This window comes from Pristiophorus japonicus, chromosome 4 (assembly GCF_044704955.1).
Source record: "Pristiophorus japonicus isolate sPriJap1 chromosome 4, sPriJap1.hap1, whole genome shotgun sequence".
Taxonomy (NCBI): domain Eukaryota; kingdom Metazoa; phylum Chordata; class Chondrichthyes; family Pristiophoridae; genus Pristiophorus; species Pristiophorus japonicus.
Genome location: NC_091980.1, coordinates 270,500,419 through 270,526,609, shown reverse-complemented (window position 1 = coordinate 270,526,609; position 26,191 = coordinate 270,500,419). Strand labels below are relative to the sequence as shown.

General features: G+C 44.5%; 1 protein-coding gene across 1 annotated transcript in view; it reads right to left on the bottom strand.

The window, feature by feature from the left end:
• The window catches only part of LOC139263409 (protein kinase C epsilon type-like), a 321,784-nt gene that overhangs the window by 66,001 nt on the left and 229,592 nt on the right, over positions 1–26,191 (bottom strand). Inside the window, exons 9-10 of the mRNA XM_070879471.1 lie at positions 24,426–24,572; positions 23,286–23,459 (exon numbers count right to left, since the gene is read on the bottom strand). Coding sequence (XP_070735572.1) covers positions 23,286–23,459; positions 24,426–24,572 — 321 coding nt within the window. The remainder of the gene's footprint in view (positions 1–23,285; positions 23,460–24,425; positions 24,573–26,191) is intronic.

Sequence of the window (26,191 nt, the reverse complement as noted above, 5' to 3'; positions counted from 1 at the left end):
CGTGTTTGGTTTGATTTCCCACAAAATGGGGAGAATTTTAATCCTTAAAAACGAGCGGGTTTGGATCGGGTGTGATGTAAAAATCTGAATCCCGACCCCAGCTCGCCCACTTCCGGTTTTAGCAGAGGCAGGATGGGGTCGGGCAACCAACCAGCTCCCGTGAGGTGGGTTGGCAATTTATATATTATAATGAGGCTGCGTGCCACCACCATTTAAAATTTAACCCTGGATGGTGGAGTTTTCCGGGCCTCGGGAATTCCAGTGGCTAAAGGCAGGCAAGGACTGCTGAATCCAGGAGTGAAGTGCCTTTCCACGTACCTACTGAATCCAGTTTGCCGGCTTCACCCAGCCCCTGCGATCGGACATCCCCCCGACTCTTGCGATCTCCCCAACACCCCGCACCCGGACTCTTCTGATCTCACGCCTCAACTCAGAGCCCCAACTCAGAGCACGCTCCCTCGGAGTCAAAAGGTTGGGGGTTCAAGTCCCACTCCAGGAACTTCAGCACATAAATCTAGCTCGACACTCCAGTGCAGTTCTGAGGGAGTGCTGCATTGTCAGAGGTGCTATCTTTCGGATGAGACGTTAAACTGAGGCCCTGTCTGCTCGCTCAGGTGGTACTATTTCAAAGAAGAGCAGGGGAGTTATCCCCGGTGTCCTGGCCAATAATTATCCCTCAATCAACATAACAAAAAACAGATTGTGGGAGCTTGCTGTGCACAAGTTGGCTGCCGCACTTCCCACATTACAACAGTGACTACGCTCCAAAAGTACTTCATTGGCTATAAAGCACTTTGAGACGTCCGGTAGTCATGAAAGTTGCTATATAAATGCAAGTCTTTCTTTCTTTCCCCTACAAAGCCTCTGATCTCCTCCACATCAAATCTTCTAATCTTCCCCCATGACTCTTCTGATCTCACCTCTCTCCCCACCGCCCCCACACCAAGCCTCTGATCTCTCTCCCACCCCCACCCCCTCCGAGTTAATATCCAGCCCCTTCTCTCTGGCTCACCTCATCCTTGAATGAGCACCATTCCAGCAGACTAACTGCAATTTAATGCTTCCTTTATATTACATAATCACTGCATGTAGAATTACAGATCCCATGGCAATATTCTAAGAACAGAAAGCTCTGGCTACCACTCCTCCCTCAACTGACAGCCCCAAAACATTTCATTCATCTCTTTGCTATTTGTGGGATGTTGCTGCGCATAAAACAGCTGTCAGATTTGCCTGAACAACAACAATACTGCCATTTTAAATTAAATTATTGTATACCAGAGGTTTTAGAAATGAGGAGAGACTGGAGAGACAGGCACTCATTTCATTAAAACAGAAAAGGGTACAAGGAGATCTAATATAAATATTCAAACTTCAAAGTGGTTTTGATAAAGTTAACCAGGAAAAAGTATTTCTACTGATTAGTCAGTTAGCAATTAAGGGCATAAATTTAACATTGCCACTAAAAGAATGAAGTGAGAGGTTTGAGACTGGGGGAAAGAAAAACAAAAGGACACAGTTCCTTCCTTACTGAGATAAGGACTTTAACCGACATTTTTATTGCAAAGTTTTTTTTAAGACTATGCAATGCTCTACCAGAAAAAATGGAAAAGGCGGAATCCATGATAGCTTTTAAAATAGAAGAAACAAACATTTAAGATGGGAATGATAAAGGACATAGGAATGGGTCTGTGGATAGTTCTTTGAGAATCAGCATGGAACCATTGGGCCAAATGGTTCCATGAGGCACTATCGGATGCTTAAGAGGACTTAAGAGGCACGGCCACTGATGTCAGGTCTGCCATTTAGATCCTCTGAACTGAGGAAACTGCTGAGAGGATGAAGAATTAGCTACGTTTTTTCAAATTCATTCATGGGATGTGTGTGTTGCTGGCAAGGCCAGCAGTTATTGTTCATCCTAATTGCCCTTGAGAAGGAGATGGTGAGCCGTCTTCTTGAACCGCTGCAGTCCGTGTGGTGAAGGTACACCCACAGAGGGAGTTCCAGGATTTTGACCCAATGATGCTGCGGGAACAGTGATATATTTCCAAGTCAGGATGGTGTGTGACTTGGAGAGGAACTTGGAGGTGGTGGTGGTGTTCCCATGCGCCTGCTGCCCTTGTTCTTCTAGGTGGGTATGGGAGGTGCTGTTGAAGAAGCCGTGGTGAGTTGCTGCAGTGCATCCTGTGGATAGTACACACTGCAGCCATGGTGCACTGGGGATGGAGTGAGAGAAGGTTTAAGGTGGTGGATGGGATGCCAATCAAGTGCTAAAAGCATGAGATGCAACCACATTTACTGAGGATTGTGGAGCTGTTTTAGGCCTAATGTTCCCATTAAGCTGTGCAGCCACGCGGCTGTGCAGCGATCTGGAGGTCCCATGCAAGCCGCTCAGCTGCTTTTCAATGGAAATTCACGCACGTGCAGAAATTTGAATGGGCCGCGCGCTCCCCCCAAAATTAGTGGGAACATTGTTTAAGCTTCCAGAGGCTTGGAAGTGTCATAAACCATTCATTCATTCAATTTGATATAACATTTACCAGCAATCTAAGTAATGCGGCAAGTGTATTAAGGTGGATATTAAAAAACAAGGAATGAGGACGAGTTGGAAGGTCAGGCATTGTTGGCAATCTTGTAACAGAAGGGGTATAACAGAGGATTACTGCAATTATGCGATGACTCTTTTTAACAATGATGATATGACATTCCCTACAGACTATGACCTAACCATCAGATCCACTGATTGCACTAAATAATGCAAATTACACACACACACAGACACTGCTCCTGGCGAACAGCCAGGGGAACTTGATCTCAGTGATCAACAAATAATGTCAGTGCCTTACTGCTGGCAAACAGCCCAACAGACCACAGAAAAAAACAAAAGATCACAATTCTTCTGTATTAGCACAGGGACACCAACTGATAGAGAATAAGCAGTGCACTGAAAAATTATACTTAGAGGCGCAGCCAATCCTAATAACATGTGCAGCCGATGGGAAAGAATAGAGCCTGTCTAATCTGCTTACACTCTTAATTGTGTGTCCTTCCCCTTTTGAAAAGATGCAGTTTCCCATAACCTTGCAATGGAAATTATATAAATGTAACTGTCAGTGGGTGGTTATTTATCATTGAGGATAATGGAAGGAGCTGAATCATTAACAGGAACCATTGTTCATTTCGTGCACATCATCCCACTATTGCCATATAAGCACAAACTAGATTTACAACAAAATCATTTGATACAATTAAAATTGAACTTTAGTTTGAAAGACAAACCAAGGCGCTTCAATGTGACCAGTACACTTGACTATAATTGAATCAGACATTAGTTTCAGATCAGTTTTAGTCTGCTTCACTGCACAAGTAATTCAGTTGGCCTTTTTGTTAATGTAATCCTTCATAGTGCTCTATATTTCTGCGGTGATCCATTAGTGAGCCATGCACAACAGTCAAATAGCTGAACTGGTGCAGTGCACAGAAAGATACACTGCATGCATTCGAGCAGTTTCAGAGATCTTTCACCAAAAATTACTGCTCAAATTTCTGGCTTCACAAATCTCACTTTCTCCCAATAATCACGGTATCATCACCAACTTTTCCTCCTCCTCTCCTAAAATAAGCCTAAGCAATGGTGGCAATGACGAGTAATATTTATACAAGACCTTGCATTTATATAGTGCCTTTCATGCCCTCAGGATGTCGCAAAGTGCTTTTGAAGTGTAGTCACTGTTGTATTGTGGGAAAAGGCAGCAGCCAATTTGCACATTGGATGCCAAACGCCTAAAGAAACTGGCCGCTGGAGTGGGATTTATGGATTAGAAACTGGACTGAAATAATGACATTCGAGCTGCTGTACATAGTTTTAAGATGTTCTTTGCACTTTTTAATTTGCACAATGGGTGGGCAAAGGTTTTTAATCACATTCTCATTTTTGGCAGTTAACAAATGTGCAAGTTCCCAAAGACATTCAGTACTCAAAAGGGTTAATCTGCGCAGTTTCATTTCATTGTTGCATGCCAGTGGCAAATCAGCACAATCAAATTTTGCAAAGGGGGCCTCAAGCATTTGTCAGGCCCCCCTATTTGCAGGTGTAAAGGGCCCAACGCCTGTTTCAGGTGTGCACCCTGGATGCCCATGGAGGAACATTTGCCAATACAGTGGGCAGCGCGTTTCCGGCACAGAATGACTGCGCTCACACCACCCGTTATATTGGACCCTTAGTTGCACGTTTTATGCTTGTAAAACAGACGCAGTGCAATCCAATTTCTAGGCCCATGTATTTGGAAGTATTAACAAGTTTTAAACTTTGAGGTGGGTGACAAATAATTTACAAATATACCGGAATGTTCCCATGATACAATTTTTTTTCAGGGATTTGACATGCTGACTGCAAAGTCTGTCAAAGTACACTGAGCCTGTATTCACTAGACAGCTTATTTCCAACCGTTTTTCAACAAATTGCTTGTGTAGAAATTACTCTGAGTAAATCAGTGGCTGATAATTACTGTCTAAATGTGCTTTTCCTGATTAAACCTTTTAATGTTCTGTAAAGAGCTGTTAAAGTTGTCAAAAATACTAATTTCCATTTCTGACTTAATTTTAGGTGCTGTGTTATTTTGTGTTAATATTTTTGAATTCTAAATTGGTTGCAGTTGTAAAGTAATAATTGCCACACTAAACTGATTGGGCACAGATTTATTCCGATTTAATTTAATTTTTAAATGAAAAAGAGTGGGACTGAGACACAAAAGCTTTGCTTATATTTCAGTCAGCGGTCAAATTAATTTATGAGCCTCCATAATCCGATTGCATTTTGAAGCAGCCATTTGTTTTTGAATGAAGAGCAAAAAGGCCCCACAACTGACCTGTGACCTCATGGACCCATAGTGCAAAATAAAGGTTCTTGGAAGTATTTTGTCTTATTCCAGATGGGAGGCAAACGAAGTATTAAAACTATGATATCTGTTCCATATTTTTCTAGCATGGAAAAAAATTCCTCTATAAAAACCTGATTATTACAAGAACGATCCTGCTGCCAGAGTTATGTATGATAATATACTGCTAACATTATATAGACAAGCCCCAGTGGAAAGGACAATGCAATATTGATGAAGTTATGGATCATTACAGTCATATGCTCTCTCTGATGCATACTTCAAGTAAGGAAGAATTAATTTCTCCCCTTGTACCACCTTCCTAAAAATAACTTGTAATCACTCAGTTTTAACAAAAAACCCTAATTCTCATTCAAGGCTGCACAGACTGACCCATTATACCTCAACTGAGAATGTGAGAAGACAGTGCTTTATATATCCAACTAAGTACATGGGGCATGCGGGTCACTGTAAACTCATTGGGCCTAAAATTGAGGTCGGAGGCTTCCTTCATACGAATGCCTCCGACCCCAAAGAAATCTACAAAAGTACCTGGTGGTCTCGGAGGAACGCAAGATCCCGGTCGGAGGCTTAGATTCGCTGTGCAGCACATGGGAAGATGCCTTTCAGATATGTAAGTCCAAGCTGGAGTCACGTGGGCCTGGACAACCAATCACGATGCAGTATTTTCATTGATAAAAATCGGAACTCTTGTTTATTATGCTGTGTTTGGGTGTTTTTCTCATTGATAAAAATGGGATCTACGTTTGTACGAGTTCTCATTACTATCAATGAGAAAACCCCCTAAAACACCCAAACACAGCATAATAAATAAAACACCTCACATATTTAAAATTAATTGAAATTAAATGTAATTAAATGTTTTAGAAAAAAAAATATATTTTTGGACATGTTTTTTAATGTGTTTTAATAGTGTTAAAAATAAACTTACCTTAATGGACAAGGTTTTTACTATAAAAATGTGTATTTAAATTTAATTTTTATACATTTTAAAACTCATACACTGGTAAAAGTAGGCTATGCACCGGCTTTCACCAGGCGTAAAAGTTTGAAGGACATTCGCTGGGCAAATCTGCCACGCAGATGTCCTTCTCCCGGGGATGCGGAGGATCGGTCAAGAGAAATCTTTGACAGATCGGAAAAGCCTGTTTTCGGCACATGCGCATTGCCGGCTTTTGCGAGGCATCACCGGATCCGTGCGCACTTTGTACGGACGAAGCTAGGCCGGAATTTTAGTCCCATTATAAGTTCTGTAGTGCTGTAGGTGGTTTTATGATAAGTACTACAATAGTTGCTATTTTATGGTTCATTACCCTGAGATTGTGTAATCTACCCACTGGGTTAGTACTGTGATTACAGTTTACTGTAATTGAATAAGTCAAATTCTGATTTTCTGACATGGTATTCCAGGATTTTCCTGGTGCTTTTGGGATTACATCCTGCCCATTCATAAGCTGCTATTTTGGAGGAATCACGTTTCTGAATTCCATCCACTTTTCAAAAAAAAACAGAAAATCAGTTACTTCCTATAATCTGGGTCACTGGTTTATAGTGGCTCAATAAATCAAATTTTGTCTTTATTACAATAGATTCTTTTGGGGATGACATTTGATGATTTGTTTCATTTTTCCAAGGAAACCACAAGCTAGCGGCAAATTTTTTCTCTCTCTCTCTGTTCATCTCTCTTTCTGTTCCTCTTTCTCCGTGTTCATCACGCTCGCTCTCTCTTTCTTTCAGCATGTTTAGAAAAAAAGACAATAAAATCCTCTTTGTTTTCTCAAGCAGGTCATTTTTTTTTTTTTAAATGACCCCATTGCAGCATGTGTGTATTGCCTTCATCTCGGTTCTTCCCCCAAGCTTCAGCAGCTCTTTGATGGTAATTCTGAAAATCCCCTCGGGAGCGATGCAAGAATTAAAAATAGAATGCACTGCAGCATTTCAGACTCCACTGAGGTTTTTTTACACACACACACACACAGATGGGCTAGAAATTCATTATAGGCAAGGAATAGTTAGTGATTAGACTAAAAATGGTTACGTAGCACCAGTTGAAAATCATCTAGGCGGCACACAAAATTCGTCCTCACTCCTCATTAAAATAATTGCAGTCATAATTCTCATCTAACAACCCAAGCCTCATTGGCGTTACACTGAAATGATGGACCAATATCAGACACAATCTAAACGCAAGTAATGATTGCCACAGGCTTTTCCCACTACTTAAAGGGGAGGTTCATTGATGCTGCAGCACCTCATTCTCAGCAATGTTGGATGTGCAGCTGCCTTGACAGCCATAAGGACAAAGGGAAGGAGCACTTATTTACAAATACTGAGGGCACATTGCCACCCCAGGGAGAGAGCCCAGAGGTTTTCCAAGGAAGCTTTTGAGGCATTGCTTTTAGCTGTGGAGAGAAGGCAGGCGGTCCTGTACCAACTGGCAGGAGACCCTCACCACAAGTCTGTCAGACTATGTGGGGGAAGGTGGCAAACACATCACAGGCAGCATTAAGGTTCCCAGGTCCCAGACCGAGTGCAGGAAGAAGTTTAATGACCTCACACGGATGGTCAGGGTGAGTGAAGGCTTCAAGAAATGCTACATACCATCTGTTCCACAAGCTTCACACACTGTTCAATGTACCACCACCCCCCCCCCGAGTACTCATCCACCAACAATCTCTACCTAGCAACACTCACATTCACACCTTGCACACAATGACAGCTATTCAACCACGGCAGGCACAAGGGTCATTAGTTAATAGAATTCATGTGATGTGTAATATGTTCATAGATACATTTATTTATGGTGTTTGGAATATTTTGTGGTCTCCCTCATTTCACCTTTGCACCCAGGAGGATGCTGTGGTATGGTGTGAGACAGGGATGACATGATGGGGATGTGATGATCAATGGGGATCTGGGTTTTCATTAATTTGAATCGCAGTCTGATGAGCCAGCCACGGACAGCCCGTCCAGAAGGCCAATTGTCTCGCTGGCTCCTCCCTCCCTCCTGTTTCTCCTCCTCATCCTCTTCCTGAGGTGGTCCCACAATCTTTGCTGGCAGGGGCTGCGCTCTCATGATGGCCAAGTTGTGGAGCATGCAGACGACCACCATGAAATGGGACACCCACTCTGGCCCGAGTATTGGAGGGCTCCTCCCGAGCAGTCAATGCAGTGGAACCATTGCTTCAATAAGCCAATGGTCTGCTCGATGATGTTCCTGGTGGCAGCATGGTTCTCATTATATGAGTGCTGGGTTTGCGGAGGGGAGTCATGAGCCAGGTGGAGAGCAGATCGCCCTGGTCTCCGATAAGCCACCCTCAAGCTTGATGTGCTGACACACGGGTCTGGCGCAGGATGAAGGTATCGTGGCTGTTACGGGCATGGACGTTGAGGATTAGCTGTCTGTGATTGCACACCAACTGCACATTAAGTGAGTGGTAGTCCTTGCGGTTACAAAAAATCTCAGGATTGTTATGTGGTGCCCGCAAAGCCACACTATCCTGGAAGCAGCACTCTATCCTGGTAAAGCCACATGCATGCTCATCCTGCTTCTCTCTGGTGATCAGGAAGATAATGTAAGCCCTTCTCCTGCTGTATTGAGCCTCAGTGACCTCCTGGACGCAGCAATGGATGGTGAAGTGAGAAATGTTAGCTATGTCTCTTCTTGCAGATTGGAAGGATCCACTGGCGAAGAAATTGAGGGTTACACTGACCTTGACTGTCACTGAAAGCGCTGTGGTCGCCCTGGCCTCAGGCTGGAGGTCTGGTTGCAGGAGGTGACAGAGTTCTGTGACTAACGCTTTGGTGAAGCAAAGCCACCTAATACACTGCTCCTCGCTTAATTGAAGGTAAAACATAACACCATAAGAAATAGGAGCAGCAGTAGGCCCCTCGAGCCTGCTCCGCCATTCAATAAGATCATGGCTGATCTGATCTTGGACTCAGCTCTACTTCCCTGCCCGTTCCCCGTAACCCTTTACTCCCTTATCACTCAAAAATCTGTCTATCTCCGCCTTAAATGTATTCAATGAACCAGCCTTCACAGCTCTCTAGGGCAGAGAATTCCATAGATTTACAACCCTCAGAAGAAATTTCTCCTCATCAGTTTTAAATGGGCGGCCCTTTATTCTAAGACTATGTACCCTAGTTTTAGTTTCCCCTTTGAGTGGAAATATCCTCTCTGCTTCCACCTTATCTTATAAGTTTCAATAAGATCACCTCTCATTCTTCTGAACTCCAATGAGTATAGGCCCAACCTACTCAACCTATTTTCATAAGTCAACCCCCCTCATCTCCGGAATCAACCTAGTGAACCTTCTCTGAACAGCCTCCAATGCAAGTATATCCTTCCTTAAATACGGACCAAAACTATACGCAGTACTCCAGGTGTGGCCTCACCAATACCCTGTACAGTTGCAGCAGGACTTCTCTGCTTTTCTACTCTATCCCCCTTGCAATAAAGGCCAACATTCCATTTGCCTTCCTGATTACTTGCTATACCTGTACACTAACCTTTTGTGTTTCATGCACAAGGAACCCCTAGGTCCCTCTGTACCGCAACACTTGGCAATTTTTCTCCATTTAAATTGTAATTTGCTTTTCTATTAGTTCTGCCAAAGTGGATAACCTCACATTTTCCCACATTATACTCCATCGGCTAAATTTTTGCTCATTCACTTAGCCTGTCTATATCTCTTCGAAGATTTTGTGTGTTCTCCTCACAATTTGCTTTCCCACCCATCTTTGTATCATCAGCAAACTTGGCTACATTACACTCGGTCCCTTCAGCCAAGTTATTAATATAAATTGTAAATAGTTGAGGACCCAGCACCGATCCCTGCGGCACCCCACTAGTCACTGTTTGACAACCGGAAAATGACCCATTTATCCTGAATCTCTGTTTTCTGTTAGTTCTGTTAGTTAGCCAATCCTCTGTCCATGCTAATATATTACCCCCAACCCAGTGAGCTTTTATCTTGTGCAGTAACCTCTTGTGGCACCTTATCGAATGCCTCCTAGAAATCCAAATACACCACATCCACTGGTTCCCCCTTATCCACCATGCTCGTTACATCCTCAAAGAACTCCAGCAAATTTGTGAAACATGAGAAGTAACGTTGGAAGACTCTAGGTGGGTAAGACCTCCTGTTGAGAGCCCTGATGGCCCTCCTCCTCCCTCTGCGCACATGTTCCCATTTTTCTCGCAGCCTTCATTCCCTCGGCCGTAGATCCTGAAGGGCAAGGTCGACTGCTAGTACAGCCCCCATGAGTTCTAGAAAGTATTGTACTTTGAAGCCTTTCAAAAGTAATGAGAGTGTCCTTGCCGGAACACTCCCTGATACCAAAGAACCTTGAAATGACTAAAGAAAACTAAAGTGGCTCTGTGCACGATGTAGCACAGAGCCACTCAAACTGTAAAACCCTGACAGGTGCAAGTGATTGGTGACGATCTCTTTAAATAGCGTCACTGGAGTTGGCTTCCTGATGCTGCACGCCACCTGCAGCTGTCGTTACTTTCTCCAGCCGGTAAATACATTGGCTCAAATTAAGTTGGAAGACCGGGCATCCAGTGAGCAGTGCATACTCACTGACATCATGATTTCTATCATGGTGAGCTACCTGGCGATTGAAGTTACCGACATCATTACCAGCAACACAGTCATGGCGTACGGCGCTGTAACTGGCATCGGGTGTCGTTATAATGGCATTTTAGCGTCATATCCTGGCACTAACATGTGGCGCAAGCCACACAAATATCTCCCCCAATTATATTTTGAATTAGCACATAACAAACAGGGTGTACATTCTAGTCTCGACCCTACAATCAGACAGAAAATTGTGTTTTTATCTGCAAGTACAAGTAGTGCCGATCATACTTTATTGGCATACTTTATATCATGGTCTAGTGTACACACATGTTGAATGGATATCGATGTACACTGCAGTCTATTGTACACACACACACACACAATGTATATTCCAGTCGAGTAAATTCCACACACATAGTATATTGCAATCTAGTGCACCTGCATTACATATTATTCCTCTTACCAGCTTTTAAAAGTGATTATTTGTGTGTTGTGCAAACATTAATCACTTTAATCCTTCTAATGAGTTTGATTACTCCCTTGGGTGTTACCTGTCAATAGCATTTTTCCCACTTACCTTTCCGTTGAGATTTTGTACAGATTTGCAATAATGTGATAACAGCACCTAAAATCAGCACAAGGCTCATTACAGAAAACTAATTTGCAGTAAAATCTTTGAGTAACTAAACATACTAATAACCTCTTACTTCCAAGCTTTACAGATTGGCATTGCTCTTTTCATTAATTAGTACTAGTCTATTTATAACGTTGATTGTGGTGTCTTCAGATACCATTTAGCAGCATAAACCTGCTGTGTGAAGAGGACTGATCCTGTAATTAAAGAAAGACTTGCATTTATATAGCGCCTTTCACTACCACCGGACGTCTCTAAGCGCTTTACAGCCAATTAAGTACTTTTGGAGTATAGTCACTGTTGTAATGTGGGAAACGTGGCAGCAAATTTGTACACAGCAAGCTCCCACAACAGCAATGTGATAACGAGCAGATAATTTGTTTTTGTTATGCTGATTGAGGGATAAATATTGGCCAGGATGCCAGGAATAACTCCCCTGCTCTTCTTCAAAGAAATAACACACCCAACCACTTCCACCTGGTGATTCCATAAAATATACACAGGTTAATATTTTAACTTAGCCACAGTTGGGCTGAGTACTCAGGTCGATTGAAAATGTCAAAACTGAGATTGATAAAGTTAGTCACGGATATTAAGGGTTACAGCACCAAGGCTGGTAGATGGAATTAATGTACATGATCTAATTAATTGGCAGAACAGGCTTGAGGGGCTGAATGGCCCACTTCTGTTCTGTAAAGTGCAATAATGCCAAACTTGAACAATGTTACTTCTCAACCTGCAATCTTTCTTCTGAACCTCTGGTAGGCAAAATGTGTGTGCACGAGTGTGTATGAGAGAGGGAGACAGAGACACAAACACACACACACACACACACACACACACACACACACGTATGAATAATTTGAGATTATGTCTACATTTCTCTATTATTTGAATAATGCCCATTTTACACTGGGGAACCACTTCCATTAACAAATCACCAATTATAATTTCTGGTGTGGAAGTGCGTGCACACAAGATTGGAATTCCTGCTCAAAAGTTACCAGAGTTACACATGTGCAGTCGCAAGAAAGGCCCCTTTTTGTCATTCTGGCTGGGATTTTTCTCCATGTTGGGGATAATCAGTTTACATAAGAAATAGGAGCAGGAGTAGGCCTTTTGGCCCCTCGAGCCTGCTCCGCCATTTAATAAGATAATGGCTGATCTGGACTCAGCTCCATTTCCCTGCCCGCTCCCCATAACCCTTTATTCCCTTACCGCTCAAAAATCTGTCCATCTCCGCCTTAAATATATTTAATGACCCAGCCTCCACAGCTCTCTGGGGCAGAGAATTCCACAGATTTACAACCCTCAGAAGAAACTCCTCCTCATCTCAGTTTTAAATGGGCAGTCCCTTATTCTGAGACTATGCCCCTAGTTTTAGTTTCCCCTATGAGTGGAAATATCCTCTCAGCATCCATCTTGCTGAGCCCACTCATTCTCTTATATGTTTCGATAAGATCACCCTCATTCTTCTGAACTCAAATGAGTATATGCCCAACCTACTCAACCTATCTTCATAAGTCAACCCCCTCATCTCTGGAATCAATCTAGTGAACCTTCTCTGGACAGCCTCCAATGCAAGTATATCCTTCCTTAAATATGGAGACCATATTTAAGTATGCAGTACTGTAGAGACCTCACCAATACCCTGTACAGTTGTAGCAGGACTTCTCTGCTTTTATACTTCATCCCCCTTGCAATAAAGGCCAACATTCCATTTGCCGTCCTGATTACTTGCTGTACCTGTATACTAACTTTTTGTGTTTCATGCACAAGGACCCCAGGTCCCTCTGTACTGCAGCACTTTGCAATTTTTCTCCATTTAAATTATAATTTGCTTTTCTATTTTTTCTGCCAAAGTGGATAACCTCGCATTTTCCCACATTATACTCCGTCTGCCAAATTTTGGCCCACTCACTTAGCCTGTCTATATACCTTTGCAGATTTCTTGTGTCCTCCTCACAATTTGCTTTCACAGACAACTTTGTATCAGCAAACTTGACTACATTACATTCGGTCCCTTCATCCAAGTCATTAATATAGATTGTAAATAGTTGAGGACCCAGCATCGATCCCTGCGGCATCCCATTAGTTCCTGTTTGCCAACCAGAAAATGATCCATTTATCCTGACCCTCTGGTTTCTGTTAGCCAGTTCTTTATCCATGCCAATATATTACCCCCAACCTCGTGAACTTTTATCTTGTGCAGTAACCTTTTATATGGCACCTTATCGAATGCCTTCTGGAACTCCAAATACACCACATCCATTGGTTCCCCATTATCCACCCTGCTCGTTACATCCTCAAAGAACTCCAGCAAATTTGTCAAACATGACTTCCCTTTCATAAAACCATGCTGACTCTGCTTGATTGAATCATGCTTTTCCAAATGTCCTGCGACCCTGCTTCCTTAATAATGGACTCCAGTATTTTCCCAATGCCAGATGTTAGGCTAACTGGTCTATAGTTTCCTGCTTTTTGTCTGCCTTCTTTCTTCAAATAGGGGTGTTACATTTACAGTTTTCCAATCCGCTGGGACCTCCCCACAATCCAGGGAATTTTGGTAGATTACAACCAATGCACCCACTATCGCTGCAGCCACTTCTTTTAAGACACTAGGATGCAAGCCATCAGGTCCAGGGGACTTGTCCGCCTTTAGTCCCATTATTTTAGCGAGTACTACTTCTTTAGTGAAAGTGAATGTATTAAGTTCCTCCGTTCCTATAGCCCTTGATTCTGCACTAATGGGATGTTTTTAGTGTCTTCTACTGTGAAAATCAATACAAAATATTTGTTCAAGGTCTCTGCCATTTCCCAGTTCCCCATTATTAATTCCCCATCTCATCCTCTAAGGGACCAACATTTACTTTAACCACTCTTTTCCTTTTTATGTACCTGTAGAAACTCTTACTATCTGTTTTTATATTTCGTGCTAGTTTGCTTTCATAAACTATCTTCCCTCTTTATTATTTTTTTAGTCATTCTTTGCTGGCTTTTAAAAGTTTCCCAATCCTCTGGTCTCCCACTAGTCTTGGCCACTTTGTATGCCCTGGTTTTCAATTTGATACCGTCCTTTATTTCTTTAGCTCGCCACAGATGCTTATCCCTTCTTTTACAGTCTTTCCTTCTCATTGTAACATATTTTTGTTGAGTTATGAAATAGCTCCTTAAATGTCTGTCACTACTCATCAACCATCCCACACTTTAATCTATTTTCCCAGTCCACTTTAGCCAACTCTGCCTTCATACCTGTATAATCTCCTTTATTTAAGCTTAGAACACTGGTTTGAGATCCAACTTTCTCACCCTCCAACTGAAGTTGAAATTCAACCATGCTAGAGAATCATTCCGAGAGGATCCTTTACTAGGAGATCATTTACTAATCCTATCGCATTACACAGTACCAGATCTAAGATAGCCTGCTCCCTGGTTGTTTCTGCAATGTACTGTTCAAGGAAACTATCTTGGATACACTTTACGAACTCTTCCTCAAGGCTATCCTAGCCAATTTTCTTTGTCCAATCAATATGAAGGTTAAAATCGCCCATGATTATTCCTTTATTACAAGCCTCCATTATTTCTCGATTTATACTCCGTCCAACAGTTTAGCTACTGTTAGGGGGCCTATAGACCACGCCCACCAGTGACTTTTTCCCCTTATTATTCCTTATCTCCACCCAAACTGATTAAACATCTTGATCTTCTGAGCCAATATAGATTCTCACTAACGCTCTGATTTCATCCTTTATAAACAGAACTACCCCACCTCCTTTTCGTTTCTGTCTGCCCTTCCGAATTGTCAAATACCCCTGAATATTTAGTTCGCAGCCTTGGTCACCTTGCAACCACGTCTCTGTAATGGCTATCGAATCATACCCATTTGTGTCAATTCATCTATTTTGTTACGAATGCACACTGAGAATCAAGATGATCCAATTGGGAAACTACTGCCTGATGAGAGTTTCAGGACCTTTCATGGTTTCATCAAATGCTTTTATATTGCCTAATTCAGATGCCAGAGACCAGAATGCATGCAACTATATGTGGCTCCCTTATCATGTCAACAGGTCGTAGGTCTATGATATCAATGCTGGAAAAAAATCAACGGTGGGGCATTCAAAGACCCAGTTAAGAAAGCCCTATACAGCCAGCGCCTCAGTGCCAAATTGGCGACCCTCGATGACCCCAAGACAGAGTGCCCACAGCGCTTTGTCTGCCCTCAAGGCCTCCATAACCAACGCCTGCGAAGAGACGCTCAGTCACTCAACCAGGAAACACCAAGACTGGTTTGATGAGAACGATCAGGAGATCCAGGAGCTCATAAGCCGCAAGCACAAGGCATTTCTGAACTTAAAGCAGTAACCCAATTCAGGAGCAGCAAAGCAGCTCTACAGGTAGGTGAAGGCCGAGGTCCAACAAAAATCCTGCTACCTAAAGAATAGATAGTGGATGGAGAAAGCACAGGAGATCCAGCAGTTAGCCAACAGCCATGATGTGCGAGGATTCTTCACCACAGTTACGGCCCAAGCACCCAAGGCCCCATCACACTGCTCGCTAAGAGTGGAGAGGCACTCATTAAGGACCGAGGCAGTCAGGGCCCGCTGGAAGGAGCACTTTGAAGATCTCCTTAACCGAGACTCTGCCTTCGACACGAGTGTCCTCGACTCCAGCCCACAGCATGTTACCCGCCACCATCTCAGCAAAACCCCAGCCCTGCACGAGGTAGAAAAGGTCATCCGTTACCTCAAGAACAAGGTATCAGGAGCAGATGGAATCCCTACTGAGGCACTAAAGTATGGAGAAGCAGCAGTATTGGTACGAATGCATAACCTCATCTTTCTTATCTGGAAGGAGGAGAGCATGCCGGGAGATCTCAAAAATGCCATAATCGTGACCATCTTCAAAAAAGGGGACAAATCCGACTGCGGAAACTACAGAGGAATCTCCCTGCTGTCGGCCACTGGGAAAATCATCCAAGAATCCTCCTCAACCGTCTTCTCCCCGTGGCTGAAGATCCTCCCAAAATCACAATACAGATTCCGTCCACTAAGGGGTACAATGGACATGATCTTCACGGCGCGCCAACAAGAGAAATGCAGGGAACAGCACCAACCCTTCTATATGTCCTTCTTTAACCTCACAAAAGCCTTTGACACTGTCAACTGTGAAGGACTATGGAGTGTCCTCCTCCGTTTCCGCTGCTCCCAAAAGTTTGTCACCGTCCTCCACCTGCTCTACGATGATATGCAGGTCGTGATCCTGACCAACGGATCCACCACAGACCCAATCTACATCCGGACCGGGGTCAAGCATGGCTGCGTCATCGCACCAATGCTCTTCTTGATCTTCCTTGCTCCATCTCATTCTCAACAAGCTCCCCACTGGAGTGGAATTAAACTATAGAACCAATGGGAACCTGTTCAACCTTTGTCGCCTCCAGGCTAGATCCAAGGTTGTCCCATCCTCTGTCATCGAGCTACAATACACGGATGACGCTTGTGTCTGCGCACATTCAGAGGCCGAACTCCAAGCCATCGTCAACATCTTCACCGAGGCTCGTGAAAGCATGGGCCTTACACTAAACATCCTCCAACCTGACCCCACCACACAGCACCGCCCCCCAGTCATCAAGATCCACGGTGTGGGCTTGGACAACGTGGACCATTTTCCATACCTCGGGAGCCTACTATTTAGCAAAGGCAGATATCGCCTCCAGTGTGCCAGCACAGCTTTCAGTCGCCTGAGAGAGAGAGTGTTTGAAGACCAGGACCTCAAATCTGGCACCAAGCTCATCGTCTACAGGGCAGTAGTGATACCCGCCCTCCTATATGGCTCAGAGACGTGGACTATATACAGCAGGCACCTCAAAAGTGCTGGAAAAGTACCACCAGCACTGCCTCTGCAAGATTCTGCAAATCCACTGGGAGGATAGGCACACCAACATCAGTGTTCTCGCTCAGGCCAACATCCCCAGCATGGAAGCACTGAGCACACTCTACTAGCTCCATTTGGCGGGCCATATTGTCCGCATGCCCGACACGAGACTCCCTAAGCAAGCGCTCTACTCGGAACTCCTACATGGCAAGTGAGCCTCAAAGCCTCCCTGATAAAGTGCAACATCCCCACTGACACCTGGGAATCCCTGGCCAAAGACCACCCTAAGTGGAGGAAGAGTATCCGGGAGGGCGCTGAGCACCTCAAGTCTCGTCGGTGAGAGCATGCAGAAAACAAGCGCAGACAGCGGAAGGAGCGTGCGGCAAACCAGGCTCCCCACCTACCCCTTCCTTCAACCACTGTCTGACCCACCTGTGACAGAGACTGTAATTCCTGCATTGTACTGTACAGTCACCTGAGAACTCACTTTTAGAGTGGAAGCAAGTCTTCCTCGATTTCAAGGGACTGCCTATGATGATGATGGAGGTTTGTGAAAAACTGGGGGCTACGAGTCTGCCACTGACATAAGGGAGCTAGATTTAGCAGTGTAAACACTGGGCATCAGCTCATTAATACTGATTCCAGAGGCTGAATTAAAACAGGAACAATATAAAAGCACTAAAAAGTTACATGGTTGCCTGAAGGTGTTTTTGTTGGAGAGAGCACCAAAAAGCGAAAACATAACGGCCCGTATTTTGTGGTAAGAATAACAGTGAGGCTATCAGCGCTCACTCTTATTAAGGGATAAATCGGACAGTAACTTCTGGCAACCGTGCTCGTGCCGTTCAGCGGGGAAATCAGGAAGTTGCTATCCGAGTTGCCCTGCTCCTCCAGAAGCTTCGCTATAACGGTATCGACCCAAAGACAAGATACTGGTTGAAACACATGGAACGTGGGAAGCTGCTGCACTTACCCCACTAAACTTGCCAGAAAAAGTTAAGGCTTGTCCATTCTAGTGCAAGTGAATGTTAACGCTGCGATAAGTCTTAATTACTGCCAAACAACCTCTCTGGCACGGAAAATAAATTTTTACAAGTGTGAGTCGCATTCCTTCAGATTTCGATTATTGTTAGGGATTTTAAAAAAATAAAAAAAAATTTAAAAAAATTATTTTTTTACTTTTTTGTTATGTCTCTCTCATCTCTGTCTTCTAATCCCATCTTTCTTTCACTCTCTTTATTTCGGTTTCTGTACATGATTTGACATTGGATTCGATATTCTAACTTGCACTTCCTGGTTTAGACTCTGCGCTGCTCATTAACTTTTCTTCAATCTGCTTGGTTAAGGAGGTACACAGGTCCCAGATCATCTGTAGAGGGAGCCGTGCAGAAATTGCTTTCTAATTACTGCAAGATCCAGTGCAAAAGCCCATAGGATATCAGTGGGTAAGTGTAAGTGTGATGAAAGGCACGCTGTCCATTCGCCACTGAGTGCAAAATCCAGCCCATTATCAACTCAGAGATACATCAACCAATCGTCCACATGTATGTTGATGATTCCCAGCTTTTTCCTACGACCACCTCTCTCGACCCTTCCTCAGTCTCTAAATTGTCAGACTGCTTGTCCGACATCCAGTTCTGGATGAGCAGAAATTTTCTCCAATTGAATATTGGGAAGACCGAAACCATTGTTTCCGGTCCCCGCCACAAACTCCGTTCCCTAGCCACTGATTCCATCCCTCTCCCCAACTTCTGTCTGAGGCTGAACCAGACTGTTCGCAACCTTGGTGTCATATTTGACCCTGAAATGAGCTTTTGACCACATATCCGCAGCATAATTAAGACCTCCATAACATTGCCCGTCTCTGCCCTTGCCTTAGCACGTCCGCTGTAGAAGCCCTCATCTGTGCCTTGGTTACCTCTGGACTTGACTATTACAACCACTCCTGGCTGGCCTCCCACATTCTACCCTACATAAACTAGAGGTGATCCAAAACTCAGCTGCCCGAGTCCTAACTCGCACCACGTCCTGCTCACCCATCACCCCTGTGCTGACCTACATTGGCTTCCGGTTAACATAGAAACATAGAAAATAGGTGCAGGAGTAGGCCATTCGGCCCGTCGAGCCTGCACCACCATTCAATAAGATCATGGCTGATCATTCCCTCAGTACCCCTTTCCCTCCGTACCCCGTTCATGTTTCTATGTCTCTATAATCGCTCAACCATTGGTGGCCGTGCCTTCTGTTGCCTAGGCCCTAAGTTCTGGAACTCCCTGCCTAAACCTCCCCGCCTCGCTTTCCTTCTTAAAACCTACCTCTTTGACCAAGCGTTTGGTCACCTGCCCTAATTTCTCCTTATGTGGCTTGGTGTCAAATTTTGTGTCTCATAATACACCTGTGAACCACCATGGGACGTTACACTTCGTTAAAGGTGCTATATAAATACAAGTTGTTGTTGTTGTCAGATTCTGCATGACCCAGGGTAGCAATTGTATAATAATTAACCCACTCTTCATTAAGGTATTGTTTTAAAAAATGTCAATTTCATGGCCTACCACATTTTGTCAGACTCTCCTATTTGCTTAATGCAACTCAAAACCACTAAGTAAGCTGTGTAATGTTACCAGATGCCATCTGTTGTTGGACTGTAGGTACTGCACAAGCAATAACACCGGAAATAGGTCAAGCAGGACAAATGGAAAAGAATTGTAGGACTTCACAAACTACCAGGATTTAATTTCCTCTCCCTCATTTTTCCAATAAAACACCCACAATTCACTCCTTCTTTTACCTCCATCCACAAAGTAGTAGAACTGCTTGGAGGGGCTGCAAGACGACCCCCCTTGAGCAATGAGGGGAGAGATCTTCTGCAGTGAACCCATAAAACTGCCTAGCTCTTCCTGTTCACCCTCAAAACCCAGGAAAGCAGTGTTGTGAAGTCTGCAAGCAATCTGGTCATCAAACTTTTGGGATGCCTTAGCTCCCTTAAATCAACAACAGCCATTTACATTTCAGCTATAATGTAGAAAACGCCAAAGGAGTTTGACAGAGGAGAGAATGGGACATCGAACCTTTGAGCTAGAGTTGATAGGTGACCAAAAGCTAGGTGAAAAAGATTGAGTTTGAGAAGACTATTAAAGATGAGAAGAGAGGTGGTGAGACAGAGAAGTATAGAAAGTTGAAAGAATAGGGTCGACATACAGACGCTGACTGACTGAACAGCCAATGACGTACTTTTTTGACACGTAGTCACTGTTGTAATGCAGGAAACGCGGCAGCCAATTTGCACACAACAAGCTCCCACAAACAGCAATGTGAAAATGATCAGTTAATCTCTTTTAGTAATGTTGATCGAGGGATAAATATTGGCGAGGACACAGGGGGATAATTCCCCTGCACTTCTTCGAAATAGTGCCATAGGATAGTCCACCTGAGAGAGCAGACCATTTAACCTCTCATCCAAAAGACGGCACGGCACTTCCGACAGTGCAGCACTCCCTCAGTACTGTCAGGAGTGTCGGCTTAGATTTTTGTGCTCAAGTCCCTGGAGTGGGACTTGTAACCTTCTGACTCAGAGGCGAGGGTGCTACTCACCGAGCCATGGCTGACATGTCACCAACGGTGGTGCATGGAACGAGGGGTGCACAGAAGACCAAAGTTAGGTGAGCGGAGGGTACAGGAGAGTATTTGAGGTTGGAGGAGTCTACAGAAATCGGGTGCAGCAAGGCTCTGGAGGGATTTGTGGGTGCAGGCGAGGACTAGGATTTTAAGTTTGGTGCAGTGTGAGCTAGTGTAACACAGCAAGGATGAGAGTGATGGATGGCCAGGACTTAGTGTGGGAGTTAATTTGGGAGGTGGGGTTTTGGATGAGTTAGAGTTTGTGGGGTGAAGCTCAGGAGCCTGGTGAGGAGGACATTGGAGAAGCTGACACCAGAGGTGGTGAAAGCTTGAATGAGGGTTTTGGATGGGGTGGGGCGTGATGTAGAGCAGAGGGAGCCAATATTGTGAAGGTGAAAGGTCTTGGTGACTGTGTTAAATAAGACACTTGTTTTGCAAGCAGCCTTGTTTCGTCATGAATGAGCAATGGGGTGGGGAGCAGGGGGAGAATGGAGATGGTGATAAGGGGCAGAGTTTCTGGTGGCGTATTTAAATGAAAGAAATTCTGGCTCATCCATGACAATCTTTGACAGGCAGGAAGATATAGGACAGTTTCAATGTACATGGTGGTGGGGGTTGGATGCTGGAGCATTGGGTCACAGGCCAGCACTGACACAAGCTACTCTACCATCTCATTTTCTTGTGCGTAAACTACATAATGCCTCTCTAGTTATTTTTTATTATACTGGTCTTCATTCCTGTTATGAATGTAAACTTGTATATACCTTTTACAGCCACCAGAGGGCTCATCCCCTGGAGTCCCAAGGAATCCCACAATCCCTTGGGAGCACAGGTACTTAAGGAGGCCTCACAGGCTGGAGAGGCACTCTGGAGACCTGCAATAAAAGACTACGGTCACACATTACTTTGAGCTCACAGTATCCAGTCAGACTTTTATTCACATATAACAATTCCCATGCCCAACTATACCAAAAGTAAGATACTGCGGATGCTGGAAATCTGAAATAAAAACAGATAATGCTGGAAATACTCAGCAGGTCAGGCAGCATCTGTGATGTGAGAAACAAAGTTAACATTTCAGGTCAATGACCACTCATCAGAACAGGAAAAGGTTACAGATGCAACAGTTTTTAAGCAAGTGTAGAGACAGGGAAAGGGCAGAGGAGAAGGGAGAACAAAAGGGAAGGTCTGTGAACGGGAGGAAGGCAGGAGAGATTAAATGACAACAGAGATGATGGCACAATGCAAAAGGAGATGGGACAAGTAAAGATGGGTCTAGAGAAGCTGTAAATGAGAATATAAGAATCATCAGCAACAGCTGCCATCCGAAAAATGGGGGCGGGGTTATGATCTGAAATTGTTGAACTTGATGTCGAGTCCAGAAGGCTGTAAAGTGCCTAATAGAAAGAGGAGGTGCTGTTCCTCGAGCTTATGTTAAGCTTCGTTGGAACATGTAAGAGGCCGAGGACAGGAAGTCAGAGTGGGAGTGGTCTGGATAATTAAAATGAATGGAAACTCGGGGTCACATTTACAGACTGAATGGAGGTGTTCCACAAAGCGGTCATCCAATCTGCATTTGGTCTCCTAATGTAGAGGAGACTGCATCGTGAACAGCAAAAAGTACAAGTAAATCACGTTTCACCCGGAAGGAGTGTTTGAGGCCCTTGACAGCGGGAAGGGAGGAGGTAAAAGGGCAGGTGTTGCATCTCCTGCACGCACGGGAAGGGGCTGTGGGAAGGGGCAGGGTTTGGGTTGATTAAGGAGAGGACCAGGGTGTTGCGGAGCGAATGGTCCCGTCAGAATGCTGAAAGGGGAGAGATGGGGAGGGGAAGATGTGTTTGGTGATGGAGGTGGCGGAGGATGATCCATTGAATGTGGAGGCTGATGGGGTGGAAGGTGAGGACCAGAGAGATCCTATCGTGGTTCTGGGAGGGAGGGGAAGGGGTGAGGGCGAAAGCACGGGAAATGGAACCGATATGGTCGAGGGCCCTGTCAACCACAGTGGAGGGAATCCTTGGTTGAGGAAAAAGGAAGACATATTGGAAGCACTGGTATGGAAGGTGGCATTGTCAGAACAGATGCAACAAAGACAGAGAAACTGTGAGAATGGAAGACAGTCCTACAGGAAGCGGGGTGGGAGGTAGTGTTGGTAAGAAAGCTATGGGAAACAGTGGGCTTATAAAGGATACTAGTTGATAGCCTATGCCCAGAAATGGAGACAGAGAGTAGAGGAAGGGAAGGGAAGGGAAGAGTTTGAGATGGACCACGTGAACGCAAGGGAAGGGTGTAAAAATTGGAAGCAAAATTGATTAAATCATCTAGTTCGGGGGGAAGAGCAGGAAACAGCACCGATACAGTCATCAATGTTCTGGAAAAAGAGGCAAGGGAGGGGACCAGAGTAGGACTGGAACAAAGAATGTTCCACATATCCCACAATAATGGAAGACATAGTCAGGACGCATATGGGTTTCCATAGCAATATGCAGGACCAAACTGTGCATACCATCGATTATCTGCGGGTTCCCAGGGGAGAGCCATTCTATTATGACGCATAAGAAAGTTTCCACTGTAATAGGATATTGTTGTGGGATGCGGAGTGAGATGGTCACTGGAGATGCCCTTTGTAATATTGGGTCAGGGCCTGATTTAATTGATAAATACTTTGCTTACCGCAGTTTGGAAGCAGCAGAAAATCTGTGTGAGGTACGGATGGTTCCTGGCCAGTGACAGAATCCGTTTTTCAGTCATCGTGCACTCCACATCGTCATCTTGGAGGATCATGTCTTTCTTCAATATTTTCACAGCGTACACATCTTCGGTGCCTTTTAACTCAGCCAGCATCACCTGGGGTCAGACAGGAATTTATGGAAGCGACATTTCCGGCTTAATACAGAACAAACAAACAAGTGGATACTTTCCCTCTGAATGGGTATGGCAGCCGAGATGTGTCTGCTCTGATTTGGCACTGCTTTTTTTTTTAAAAAAGTGTAAAACATCAGTTTTTTTTTTCCAAAAAACCCTCCATCTTTACCCCTCCTCTTTATAAAAGGTGGTGATGAATGATGCGTTTAATTACACAGAAAACCGTATTGCCCTAATCAAAAGGGTGACCAAAGCGGAATCCGACCCTGCAGCTGACCGTATCCATATAAATGAACTTCCCACAGGATCAGGAATTGGAAACCTCACCTGTTTTCCCCCTCACCAGCCCATGATCACAGAAATCAATTATAGCATCTCCACTACCACACCAACTGAAATTAGCTAACTGAACCGACGAAGGATTAAACCTCGGACCATTCTGGTCTGCATGGCTCAGGACCACACAAGACAGCAAATCCACCCAAATATCAGGCAAGCTCGACTCCAGTCTTTTTAAAAAGGACCACATGACAACATGCTGAGTAACCTGGGTTTTTTATTGTTCACATGCAGGTTCCCTGAATGAGGACTCTGCGATTGGCAAGATAGGAGAATGTTTGACCTTTGACATTCTCAGTTTTTATTTTGTTTCAGGAGGAAAATGTTAAAGCACCCAGAGGTCAGGCTCATTGGCAATATAGATATTGCTCTTGCAATGTTGTGGGGAATATAACTGAATTTCTTTATACATAATAGATTGGTCCATAACTAATAGAGAATCAGCAGTAGGCCTGCAGTCATCCTGTTAATATATACTGAGCAGACCAGCCAGAAAGCAGCATGCATGGTGGCTTGCTGTGTTCCAGCGTGTTACACTGCGGTAGGAGATAATACTAAATACCACACCTTCAGCGTCTCTCTGATTTTTCAAAGCGCAGTGTAACTTGCCTTTCCAAAACTGCCTTTTCCTAGAACACTGATGAAGGCGAAATCATCGATGCCCAGTTTGCGTTGCACGTGCTGGCTGTCACCGTCATTGCTGTCTGCTGTCTCACCCAGGGTCTGGTTTTCTTTGTGGTTTTTATGACTTTGCCTCTTTTTTAAGAAAAAGAATATAATGAATCATTACTGTAGCATGAAGGGAACAATGGGCTCAAATTTCCCCAACCCCTTTTTCTGGCGCCCTCATGTGAGGTGCGCCGTTTTTGTCCATCTCCAAGCACGCCGAAAATCTTCCCCCCCCCAAATCTGGTCACTCCCCAGCCTCTCCTTGGTGGTGGAGTAAGTGTGGTCTAGTGGATTGGGAGTGGAGCCAGGTCCCAGCGCTGAAAACAGCGCCAGGAACCCTGCACACGCACGATAGAGTCTGCGCGCATGTGCAGTAGCTCCTGGCAGGCCGAATCTGTGAGTGCGCGCTGCAGGCTGTGTGGGTGGGTCCCGAAGCCCTGGCCCAATGGGTTCCCTCATCGGTGGCCTGCTGCGTTCCCTAAGGTAGGACTTCTACTTTTTATTTGTTAATTACTGATTAATTGATTGCTTATTACTTTGTTCTTGGTGCTTTAGGTGCAGGGTTCCTTCTATTTTTTATTTGTTAATTAATTGTTTATTACTTTTTGTGCTTTTGTTTAGTGCTTGGTGCAAATGTACTACTTTGTTTAGTGCTTGGTGCTTTAAATGTATTTATGATTCTTTAATGTTGTTGTGAAGGTGTTTAGTGCTTTGCTAGGTCCCCTTCCACCCCGCCGCCACCCCCCCCACCCCCCGCCCGTCTCTGGATGCCTGCGCTGATTTAAGTCACCGCAAGGTTTTTTTGAATGTACAAGGCTGCCCACTTACGCTGGCCTAAGTTAGTTTGGAGTAACTTTTAGCTGGCTAAACTTGCTTAACTGGCCAAAACTGGCGCAAGTGGCTGGTAACGCCCCCTTTTGAAAAAAAACTAAACTAAAAAAAACCTCACTAACTCACTTTCACTGGCAGCAATTAAATGGCCAGAATTGCAACTCAAAAGATACTCCAGAAAAATCAAGTTGCTCCAAAAAAACCGGAGCAATTCCGAGGGAAATTTGGGCCCTATGGCCCCAAGTTTCGTCCCGCGGCGAAAACGGCGCACCTCCGAGCTGGGCGCCTGTTTTTCGCACCGAAAACTGCGCCTAAAAAAAAGTCCGATATTCTCGAGCTCCTTGGAGCTCGATGTCTGCTTGGCGCAGCGCGCTCTTCGCAGCAGGAGGCGGAGCCTAACACTCGCGCCGATTTTCTAAGCAGCAGGGGGCGGGTACAATTTAAATTAGCCTTCGTGGTGCCGGCAACCCTGCGCGTGCGCGTTGGAGCGTGCGCGCACGCGCAGTCTCACACAAACATTGGCACTCGGCCATTTTTAAAAATACTGCAGAAAAAGTGAAGATTTGGTTCTTGGACCCCTGCAAAGGCTTGTAATTTAATTTTTTTTGATATTTCTGTGTGTGAGGGAGTGCTTTTAGCAGCACTGCTGAATAAATCACCTGCTGAAATCAGTGAGTTCAGCTTTTCACTGCTAAACTTGCAGAACCTGTGCTGCATTGGTGCATGCAAATTAAGGACTGTGTGTTTGGAGAAATAAGAGTGTCAATTCAACTTTGCAATAATACGTGGTGTTGACAATGCAGCACCCATTCTGCAAATTTAAATATAAAACTGTCGATGTGGCTGCCTCTCCCTGTCCAAATGGCCTCAGTCCC